General features: G+C 39.7%; 1 protein-coding gene across 4 annotated transcripts; it reads left to right on the forward strand.

Moving 5' to 3' along the window:
• Nucleotides 1-1,055: 1,055 nt before the first annotated feature.
• On the forward strand, nt 1,056-11,995 carry IRX4 (iroquois homeobox 4). 4 transcript variants are annotated; one of them, XM_039521648.1, is made up of 6 exons: nt 1,056-1,175; nt 6,412-6,570; nt 7,303-7,554; nt 8,599-8,705; nt 10,192-10,505; nt 10,795-11,995. In XM_039521648.1, the coding sequence occupies exons 2-6, from the start codon at nt 6,526-6,528 to the stop codon at nt 11,535-11,537; spliced, it is 1,461 nt and encodes a 486-aa protein (XP_039377582.1). In that variant the 5' UTR covers nt 1,056-1,175; nt 6,412-6,525; the 3' UTR covers nt 11,538-11,995. The 4 variants fall into 4 exon arrangements, with proteins under 4 accessions (XP_039377582.1, XP_039377585.1, XP_039377583.1 ...); XM_039521651.1 differs by having other exon boundaries at nt 1,147-1,175; nt 6,505-6,570; XM_039521649.1 differs by lacking the exon at nt 1,056-1,175 and adding an exon at nt 4,747-5,570.
• Nucleotides 11,996-12,230: the final 235 nt, after the last annotated feature.

Below are 12,230 nucleotides of genomic sequence, written 5' to 3' on the forward strand. Positions count from 1 at the left end.
TTCACAGTCGAGAAACCTCGACTTTAATGGGTCACCCCGATGGATTTCTCCTTAGAATCCCCGTCTGCTGTTGCCCATCGCTGGAGACTTTAGGACAAACAAGAATAGGAAACCACTAGATGAGCACATAGCATTCCCTTCTCAATCTGCTGGTGCTGGAACCTCCGTAGCTTTGGTCCCACTGCTACGATTCTGCTCCCCTTGAAATCAATGGGAGTTTTGCCATTGGTTTCAAAGGGGACAGGATCGGGCTCCTAATAAAAGACTGCCAAGGATCTTCAACTGATGAAAGGCATTGCAGGATACTACCGAACTGAAACGTTCTGAATGTGACCATTGTCTTTCTTGTATGGATCCAAACTGGACAGAGGAGGTGAAGGAAGGTGGTTTTCACAGTCCATGTGTAGCTGGGGAATTGCTGCTGCAGTTCATAGTACCTGAGATCCACAATACTGCCCAAGCAATTATGGAAAAAATTAAGGCCAGTAGCTGAAGCGGTCCAGGTACACATTCCCTACTTGCACAGGTAACGATTGCCTTTAAGACCTCTCATCAAAAGAGAGGGAGACAAAAAAGAGAGATGTCTGTAAGTTTAGCGTCTTGCAATCTTTACTTGTACAGATAAACTATAGTTTGGATGTGTGCGCAGTTAATCAAATCTCTGGTAGATGGTTGCCTTACAGCGTGTACAACCTGCAGATCATTAGGTTAAAAGGAGGACATTCGTGTCCTTTCAGAATCAATGCAATTATTGTTTGAATCAAGGACAACATTTGGCGTGGCAGCACTAATTTTACTAACCTGCTATTAATGATGGTGTCCCCCTCGCCATGAACAGCTTTTATAACCGGAGGAATCAAGGAATCCTTTTTCAAAGGAAAAGTTGAAACTTGAGGGTCTGGTCGTGTTGGAAAGTGTTAATCAGTAGGAAAGAGTGTGATCAGTGAAGCTATTCACTTGAACGTCACTCTAGTACAGGGGGTTAGTGAAGTGATTGTGGCGCCTAGGGACTGAAAGCACTATTCCACTCCAGTCAGGTATTATACACTGAGAAATGTCTACATTAGTTCTCTATAGCTCTCTGCAAAGTGAGTCACTGCAGACAAGAGACGAGATCTCCTGCCATGGAAAAGCTCTCGCTAGAAGATTTTAGTCGAAGCCTGGCGTGATCTCAGGTAAAGAAACCTTCTGCTTGTTTTGATGATAGGGCTTTTTCTTCTTCTTCTTCTTTTTCCCCTCAGAGCCTGCTTCACCAGCAAGCCAGCTGAAAACTAACTGCTAGGGAGAAGAGAAACTACCTGTGATAAATCATTTGGCTTTGTGCAGTCTTTACCTAGGACAGAGTACAAATATAATCTAGCATGCATGTTATTTCTTGGTAAGGGATGTGGATTTTAGCGTATGTTAAGGTAAGGTACTGGATTATATGTCAAACTTTGAAAGGAATTGAATTTGATCTTGCAGTAAGAAAGTTTTATCTGCACATTGAAGTATTGTAAAGCTGTTCATTGCCAACAGCTCGAAGAGGGAAAGGAGGGAGCGTTTGAATGCTTAGGAACCTGCGGCACTTTGGAAAATGAAAAGAAAAATCTTGTGTGATCTTCGCTTTGCTAATGAAATAGTGGCTGTAGTCTGCGCAATCTACAGAGCATAGAAATGTTATTGCACAATAGGGTCCACCTAACCGTTCAGCGAGTGCCTATGTTCTGTTTCAGCTGCTCCTGGATGCTGAAAACGTGCGTGTGTGTATCTTGGCTCAAGTTCTTAAGTGTTAAAAGTTAATAAATACAAAGACTAGTGTGAGAATGTGATCCTTCTTGCATTAATCTAGATTGTCAAGAGGATTTACTATAGAGACTATAAAAGACTATAAATAAAACTGTTCCAAGTGGATACGTTTAAGCAACTGATTTTACATGTAGTTGTAACCTGGGTAAATTAATTAATATCAGAGATGCCCTTTTAGGCAATCATTGTGTATGTCATCATCATAACTCTAGAAATCACAGATCATAGTGAGGGCTTATAGATATGTGTGCACAAGAGATATGAAAAACTCACTGTCCCTTGATGTAGATTGCAGTGTATGTAATTACACTTCACAGACACTTTTTTCAAGATCTATGTATTTAATGTCAATACTGACTTGATGGGAGCTAATTCACTCGGAAATGTTGCAGGCTGCCCTCAGTTCCATGTCAGATCCCAAATGGGCAACACGTAGAGGTGCTTCACAACCTTTGTCAGACAGTGAGTCAAGTCTGTTTAAATCATTAACTTGAAAACAAAGCAAAGGCGACCGAAAGATCTTACTAACATCTCTTTAGCCCATAAGTATGTACCGTCGCCCAGAAATATTTCATGGCGAGGCAATGACACCTCCAAAGCAGAAGGAACTGGGCATATATCCAGTGAAGCTGTAGCTATATAACCGCAACTAGATCGCGTCCCTGAAGACGTCCATCAAAGCCTTAGCCTTAGAAGAGCTTCCCTGTTTTACCTGTTGTGGCCTGTTCAAGTATCACGATGTTTCCTTCTTGTTTCATGTTTTCATAATAAAACTTGTCTGAACATTGGCTCCAGTTTCTTTGAGAAGAAGAAAAATCAACCAGTTTGTAGTAACCCTTAAGACATACTTCGTTACGCTTTGGCTCTCAAAGCTAGGTTTGTGTTTGCACTTCTTACATTGGGAAACTCTGCAGCACTTCATGCTGATTTAGACGGTTTTACTTTCTTTAACTTAGCAAATAGCTCCGGTTGGTTATTTTGCTCAAGTGCTGTTCACTCTTTTGTACAAGAAAGGGGCTTGGCAAGAATATATTTTTTATTACATACCAAATGCTTGCATTTTCCAAATGCTTGAGGATATAGCCCACAGCATTAATCGTCTTTACTTGGATTTGAACAATGTCGTGTTGTTCATGTGCAAGAACCACAAAGATTTTAAATCATTGCTGGACTTATTGCATGGTTGTGCTCTGGCACTAGAAATTCATGTTGAAATATAACTTCGTTGAGTTTCTCATCTACAAAGAACCATTATTTGTAGACTGTAAGTGACAAAAGAGCAACACTTTGTGTCAAGGTAATGCCCGTTTTATTATGTAAATTATTTAAAAAATGTAAAGACAGTTTTCTTGGGAGTACCGATTGGTACTGATATAATGCGGAGTTAGGGTAAAGTAATATAACAGGCAGACTAGAAAAAATGACAAATTATTATAGTGATTAATAAGAGAACCTTCAGAGCAGAAAACCGGATATCAGTGGATTTGCCTGATACAGGGTAGTGAAAGACATTGTAGACGTATAAATAGACAAGGAATATAAATATTGAATCTGGTCTTGTATTGTAAAGATTAATCGACTCATCTAAATATCAATCCTGCTGTGTTATGGGTGTCACTGCTGGGTTGACGTCTGCAGTAGTATCAAAAGAAAAAGACAAGACATGCAGTTTGAAAAACTGTAAGATTGTGCTACAGCTTCTCCAAACAGTTCTCCAGCTCTATCAGCTAATTACAGTGCTTTGCACTGAGCCACTCTTGAGATAAGTGCAGCTGTTTTCCTCCCCAGCACCAGTGCATAATGTTCCAGTGTTTATGTAAGCAAAAGCCAGTGCAAATCTCTTAAGGAAGATCATGTTTATACATTCGTAGATTTTCTCAATTATTTTTTTCATAAAATCCTCCAGAAGGTTATACGTTATATTATCTGTAATAATAAATAACTAGAAGTAGCATTGTGTTCTGGAAACGCTGAGTAACTGGAAAGAATAAGTAAGAGTTTCATTGTAGCATAAGCCCCAATGGCTAGTTCATTATTATTCACAGAAAGAAGGTGATATTAGCATTGCAGGTGAGAAAGGAATAAACACACTCTCCCAAGAAATCAATGCGGAATTCAAAAACAATTATTAATGTCATTTGACTCCTGTTCTTTACGCATTTCTCCCGGCTACAGACACTAAACTGTCTGAATAATTTGCATGTCCTGTATCTATTTGTTATTTGGGAACTATTTAAGATGCCGTAGGACACCGCTTGTTATAGTCTAACCCAATCCTAGAACTAGTATTTTCATCTGTAAATTAAAGCAATTACGCAGCAGATATTGTATTATGTGTACTGTGGTCTCCAGATAGTCATCAATCACCCTCAATCGAGCTGTCAGAGTGGGCAGATTCGTTTCTGGGAGGCAGTCTTCCAGCTGGGGAGAAGAAGAGAACATCATCATTAATTAGAGTGTGACCCTGGGGCTATTCACATGTCTGAACCCAGGAATCTCTCCGAGCAAGTCTGCACACCATGGAGCAGCACGCCACTACACCTTCAGCCACGGCTCAAGCGCAACGAGCTGTTCTCTAGTTCCTCCAAAAGGCTCACGGATGCCTGGCTAACTTGCTGCCACATTACTCTGGCAGTTTGTTGTTCTTTGGAGCCTTAGTTTTAGCAGTTTACTCCCTATACATTATTGACAATTACTACCGCCACAGCAGAGATCACTTCGCCTATGGTGACTCCCAATGCCACATTAGCTGCTTTGCGATGCCGTTATACCCCACAGAAAGGACAGAACTGGTAGCCTGGGTAAATCGAGGAGTTTGTACAGATCATGGGAATTCGGTATTCTGAAAGGAGATTACTTCCCCCTGTTTATTTACCATGACAGGAGTATGTCAAAAGTAAACAACTCGCTTCTGCAATGGGCTTTCAACAACAAAGTTTCACAAAAAGGATTATTAGAAACTGCAGCGCTGCACAGAGCGGGTAAAATGGTTCTGCCTTTTGCCCTTGGGTTCAGACCAGCTCCTGCAGTCCCGGTACCCGGAGCCAGGTGCTGAAGGTCCCCCAGTCCCTATCGAAATCAGCGGGAGTTGGGGATGGTTAGCCGCAAGTGGAATTGGGCCTTTCATCCCCACTCAAGCAACACGCCAACTAAATCAAATGGGAGTATAATCTCGGGCGTGAAACCGCGGGATTTGGCTCCACAGAGCGATTTAAAACACTTCTCATGTATAAACGGACTCTTTCTGCTCCAGACCCATAGTGGGAGAGCTATTGAGATTAACGAAATACAGTCTAAAAGCGCTTGAAAACAATGAAGGGACCGATCCTGATACCATTGAAATCAATGGGAGTTTTACCATTGGCTTCCGTGGGGATAGGATTAGGCCCTTGATTTGTATAATTGTTTGACCTGCCATGCTCACACAAACAATAATGTTTAAATTATATCATCTAGGTCACCCGCCTCTAAAGGGGGAATGCTACGCTTCAAACAGAGTCTAAAACACCGAAGAAAGCTATTTTAATAACTCATCTCAAAAGGCAGAGTTGAGGTGATATCAAGAGTGCTATGAGTGTGAGTTTTCCCAGAATATCGGGTAAAAAGCTGCTAACTCTACATTTTAAATATTTTGTAACCCATAAAGACAAACGGTTCTTTGATAAATTCGCCATGCAACCACATAAAGTATCATTGTCCCATTCCGACCCTGTGTTCTCGCGGCACCTTACTGTCCCACTCACTTCAATGCATAAGCAAAGCAGGATCGGACCCTACAGAAGGTAAAAGTTGACTTTTCTAACACAATTACAAATATTGACACCGTGATCAAATTCTTTTCAATGTGAACACCCAGGTCTTTAGTCATTGCCCGGAACGTATATTTATTGTGGTTTTAAATTTAATCGCGCATCTGGACTAAAGAACGCAAAAAAAAAAAACAAAAAAAAAACCAAAACTGCATGCCATGTGGTTTATTGTCAGTGTTACTGCTAATTTTAACTGTTGATTAAATCTTAAATGAAGACTCACTCGTGTGTCTCTTCATATGTCTCCTTTGTAATTGAGACTAATTATTGTGGTGGGGTGGGAAGAAGCAGCTGCTCATTAATTAATTTCTAATTAAAAGGGTTTGCCATCCTTCAGTGACTAAGGGGGGGGGAATCTTAGTTGGTGTAATATTGATTCTTGAGATCAAAACCATTCACAGTCGTCCTACAAAACCATATTCAAATACTATAAACTCAAGTATCTGATGTTTGGGTGCTCTCCAAACTCTGCTTTGTATATTCTTAACACAAACTCAAACCTACCCAAATGAATGTTAAACTTGCAAACGGGTCAAATTGAGTAGGCTTAATGTAACGTCAGAGTCTCTGCTGTTTATAAAACGTGTATCTGAGTTGAACTGTTTGAACTACTTTTCTTTTATGTTCTTTTTTTCGTGTATGCAAAACATTTATTTCTGTCGCCACGTTTGTCAATCTCTGAGGCCACATGTAGAAATTACTTCTAGTTTGTAGCTGTAGAAAAAATGCTACATTGATTATACATCTTTTTAGTTTAAAAAGTTTAAGATTCATGTAGGTAAATTAAATATGGTATTCTGCTTCGTCCTATAAGCATCTAGGAACCTGTGGTTACCAATCAATTGGTACAATAGAGCAGAGCAAGGCTGCAATAGCGTGCAGATCAGACGTCTCTCCTTGTTTCTAGATAACTGGGAGCCTCTGTACCATGTCATATCCTCAGTTTGGATACTCTTACTCTTCTGCACCCCAGGTAAGACTCTATTGTCCGCAAACGTTAATTGATTGAATTTCAGTCATTATTGATTTCTACCGTTCAGTGCTAAAAGCTGCAGTGTTCCTTTACAGTACGTGAAAGCGTGGAATTGGTTACGCACTCAGTCTGTTTATAAGATATTTAAGTTTGTGTGCATATTTGTAAAATGAAAGGAGCATACAGTATTTAGGGTGTTCTGGGGGGCGGGGGAGGCGAGACGAAAGGAGAAGGGGGATGGAAACCCTCCAAGAATAATATTTTATCTTCCGGATTAGGTTTACTATTTACACACTGAAAAGGGAAGTTACTGAAAGATCTATTGTAGAAACATAATGGGATATTTGAAACCCGCAGTTTAATAATAGATGTATGTAGGGCTGTTACAAATCTGCAGTCAAAATAAATATGCATGAGTGATTTAGAAAAAAAGGTTTAAAAACGCAGATGGGGAGCATTGTGCTGCAAGTGAAGACAAATGATGTCAACACTTTGTACAACCCATTATAAAAGTTACTTTTAAAAGCATTTAGTATAAGCAGCCTGAAAACCTGACGTAGCCGCCCCCTTGTAGAGATTTTCATCAAACACTTGAGAGTTGTGTCTTCCTTTTTTAACTGATAAAATATCTAATCTGTACATTTCCCGAAACCTTAATTTCCCCTGCCTTTAAAGGAAACAAATGTCAAAACTTATCTGCAGGTTTTAAAAAGTTTTCCTCCTTTCCCTTAGTTCCTGATGACCACCAATTCCCTGACAACTTGCTGTGAGTCTAGTGGCAGGACTCTGACAGATTCAGGCGCTGCAGCCTCGGCTCAGACCCCAGTCTATTGTCCTGTGTACGAAAGCAGGCTGTTAGCCACAGCCAGACATGAGCTCAATTCTGCAGCTGCCTTAGGAGTCTATGGAAATCCTTACACAAGTACCCAGGGCTATGGAAACTACGTTACCTATGGTACTGAAGCTTCTGCCTTCTATTCTTTGGTAAGCAATCCTAGAATCTTCTTGTCACTCATTAGTAAAACAAATCCCAGCTCAAAAGATAAATGAAAACATATCTTCTCGCTTCTTGGCTTGCGTGTTAGAGTCCTCCCTAGAGGAAATCTGTGTTCTCCCCTCTCTTCTGAATTGGAACTGTTCACTCAGACTAAAATTCACGTGCTGTTATGTTTAGATTGCTATATTAAGTCAGTCATGTTTTCAGGACAGAGACCACTTTAAGTAGTTCTACTAAATACCTAAATACATGTAGTTGTTTACGTGAGCCTATTTTCTGACTATCGACGCATAGCTCTGCCTTTTTAGCGCTCTCTCTAATTATAAGTATGTTTAACAGTTACATGATACTACAGTTAAAAGACAGTTCTGTGAAACTGATGAACGACACTGGAATGAACGATATAGCTAGGTTGGTAGTTCAAAGTTGCATATACAGAGGAGCAGAACAATCGATATACCTTGGAATGAGCTTTTTCTTTGGCATCATTATAGCATGGGTTAATGTGTGTATTGATTTCACTGGCTGCTGAAATTCCAGACCTTTGCTACAGCCAAAACATATCTTACTGTAAGACCACAGCAGTAAAGTTGCCATTCATCTTTCATTTCCTTTGCACGTTGTATTTCTGATTAATTAAAGGAGATAGTTGTGAATAGCTAAGATGTCATTAAAAGTTTAAACGCTTGTTGTCACTTTCTAGGTCATTGTTTTATAATGTTAATACATGTAATGTGTTCTCGGTTCTGTAGAGAAGGGAACTGTGAATTAAGCTTTCGCTAGTTATTTCGGTTGTTAATAAGAAAGGACACCGGCTCATTATTGTAATCAAATACGAGGCAATTGTTTTGGACCCAAACACTGCTGTGGAAAACAATATATTCCATAGCAACATTGTAACATTTGTTTTACATTTTACCATAAATGTAACAAGCCAATTCACTTCCCTTAACCACTTATAAGGCGAGAGACGGGGCGGCGGGACTGGGGGTGGGAACTAGTGAAAGGACACACTCGATTTTGTGTTACAGAACAGTTTCGACGCGAAAGATGGGAGTGGATCTGCGCATGCGGGCATTACCCAGGCGGCTGCCTACTATCCGTACGATCACACACTCAGTCAGTATCAATATGACAGGTAAGAAACAAACAATTAAACAGACGTAAAGACGAGTGATTTTTCTAAGCAGGAGACATTTTAAACAGTGAAACACTGTGTCCGTTTAACAATGAATTATTAATCAAGGTAAGACAGGCAAATAAATAATTAGACAAAATGGAAGCCTACATTTCTCCTTTGACAAACCTTACATTTGTATATTACCTGGAGACTGAAGAGGGACCTACTGGGCAGGCTGCTCAAACAGTGTAGTAAAAACCAAAGCTTTCTTCTGAATGTTAACATTCAATCTCTAAATTAATCATGGGGGGAGGGGCGGTGGAGAGGGGGACAGGCTAAATATCCACAAATTTGTGTTTGTCAGCACTGAGCAGTGTTCTGGGGCTACATCAGTAACCCTGTGCCTGACCCCTGACTTTAGCAAACTATGTATCAAGTACCCTACGTCCCCCTTTTCGACATGTAATTCAATTAATTTCATTATTCTACTATAGTAAACTGAATGTTTTAACAAATGGGAGTAGCTTTGAAAAACTCAAATAATGAGGCCTAAATACCTTGGGAGTACTTGAAATGATCATATCAATTTATCTTGGTTCTCTCATAATATTTTATAGAAACTTTTTCTAAGTATATGTTTATGTTTAAACAAATTGTTCTCCCAACCCAGCACGTGGTCCTTTACTTTTCAAGGAGCTATACTTTCCACTAGCCATTTTTTTTATTAATTAGCTTTTCCTATATTGTGTTAAATTTGAACAGTCCTTTTATCTTCGGTATGTTTATTAGTTTTAAAACAGCACAAAACCACTTAAACCATCTCAACCTTTTAAGCCCACTGGGTGCCGATGACCTTTCCTGAATGATGTGCATTAAATATTCAGGTGCAGTCCAGTGTCTTCTGCGTCACGTTTTTACAATTTCAGGAACAAAAGGGTAGGAGAGATTACTAATAAAAGGAATAAAGAGGAAATATATTTCTGTTAACAGTTACACCCTGAGGTCACTTAAATGTATTTTATCTGAGCAGGATTTATCAAACAGCTGAAAAGCAGAACTTTTGTGTGCGGGTCTATGCGTTTCTAAGATGTTTCTGTCACACAAGTTGTTAAAATGGACTTTGCCATTTACTTGAATAAAAATAGACATTTTCTTTTCTATTTATTCTTCAAAGGTTATTGTACAATTGAATTAAATATTTCTTATGCACAGTATTTCTTATTTTAAAATGGTACGTTATCATTGCTTCTTTCTTACCACTGAATTGTTGGGGTAAATCATTACTAAAAGCCTTTTACGACCCCTCAGGTTTTGATACAGTATTCCTCTGACTGTGATTAGTGCTAGAAGAAGGTCCAGCTAATGCTCTCTCCTAGGACCTGGTCCAAATTCCATGTATCTTTCCTTTGGCTTCAGTGGGCTTTGGATCAGGTGCTCAAAGACCACCTCGCTGTATCTTTGACATGATCTACATATGGTGTCATATATGTCTTGTAAACTACAGATATGGCACCATGGACGGAGGCACCCGAAGAAAAAACGCTACTCGTGAAACCACCAGTACACTGAAGGCATGGCTGCAGGAGCACAGGAAGAACCCCTACCCCACCAAGGGCGAGAAGATCATGCTGGCCATCATCACCAAGATGACCCTCACCCAGGTCTCCACCTGGTTTGCCAATGCCCGGAGGAGGCTCAAGAAGGAGAACAAGATGACCTGGCCTCCAAGGAACAAGTGTTCCGATGAGAAGAGATCCTACGAAGAGGAAGAGGAGGAAGAGTCACAGGAAGACAATATGAAGAACGAGAAAAACGATGGTATCTTATTAAATATACATTTACAATTAACCAGCAAAATTCTAGAGTAGCCAGATCAGTTTTCAGTTTCCCTTTTGACTGTTTTTATCATGAGTGTTGTTGCATAAGCGGATAGGATATGCTTATGAATTGCACATAGCCTAGAAACATATATACAGAATTGCAGTTGTATTCTTTATTAGAAACGCCCTTTTAAATAGTACTCCGGATCTTTAGAGATGGTATTACTTTAAAGAAACACTGTGTTGCTATTTATTCCGTATGCTTTACTGTTTTCCCATTCCTGCAGAGGCCACCAGCAAAGAAGAAAAAGAGCTGGACCTGAGTGATTTGGATGACTTTGACCCCATTGAGTCGGAGAGTTCAGAATGCGAAATGAAACAGCCCTTCCAGCACCTGGAGAGCAGCCAGATAAGGGCAGCCGACACATGTGCTACTGATCATTGCAAGGAGCCTTCTCTAAAGACGCCCATCCCGGCGGCCACCATTGAAGAAGACCTGGAGAGGGCTAAAAACTGTCTCAAGAATGTGGTGGACGAATGTGAGCAAGACTTAATCAATGTAAGGCAGAGAAGCTGTGAGTCGAAAATGTGTTTCCAGCAAGGGCAACAAATATTGGAGACAAAGCCCAGGATTTGGTCCCTGGCTCACACTGCCACTTCTCTAAACCAAACTGAGTATCCTTCCTGCATGCTGAAACGCCAAGGAGTCTCCTCCTCCGTTGCAGTTTCTGCTCCTGTTAGTGTCATTGACAGACATCAGGATTCCCCAGTCACCAATCTCAGGAACTGGGTGGATGGGGTGTTTCATGACCCCATATTCAGACACAGTACTTTGAATCAAGCTTTGAGCAACACAACAGTTTCCTGGGCTACTACCAAAGGGGCCATTCTGGAAACGGGATCTTTAGGACGCTCAATTGGGAACAGTACTAACGTGCTAAAAGGCCAACTGTCAAACTTGTCCCACCAGGACTCAAATAAAGAATTTCTTGCATTTCCCAAATCAGGAAGCAAAATGTTTTGTTCTTAACAACACCCCAAGTGGCAAAGAACTTTCTAACACCTGAAGAGTGGGATACACTGAAAAGAGATTTGGAAGAATTTAAATTTAAATATAATTTTTTTTAAATGACAAAGATAAGGATTTAAGTTCAGTTTGCTTAGTTAAACGGGCAGACTTTATTCATTGCTGTTTTGAAGAATTTCTGTTGGCTGCGACTTTAAGGGATCAATGTCGTGAAAATAATTTAACTCCATGTCTAAAAGCACGTACTATAGTGTAGGCGTACTTAAAAGTTTACATCCAAAAGTTTACAAACGAGAAATTTAAATTCTGATATTTAATTTAAGGCATGCCAATATTAGTTATAAAGACTTCTCAGATTTTTTCCTTCTGATTTCATTGTTACATATAATTCACAAACGGCACTTATACCAAGTTTACACTATTGCACAAATTTACCTTGACAAATATATTAAAAAAGTATGTTCACTCCAATAAATTGTCTGTTTCAGAAGTAAAAATTAGTGGTGGCGTTTTGCATTACAAAATAAATATGTTCCAGTTTTAGAATGTGTGTTCATGGATGTTCCAGTAATTTAAAGACATGTCAAGATGATTGCATTAATATTAGAAAAAGTTCATGAAATGTCAATAAATCATTAGCATAACTACAAACAAATTTATTTAAATCAGAAATATTTATACTTTTTCATTGGGCCT

Source organism: Mauremys reevesii, linkage group 2 (assembly GCF_016161935.1).
Source record: "Mauremys reevesii isolate NIE-2019 linkage group 2, ASM1616193v1, whole genome shotgun sequence".
In the NCBI taxonomy this organism is placed as follows: Eukaryota; Metazoa; Chordata; order Testudines; family Geoemydidae; genus Mauremys; species Mauremys reevesii.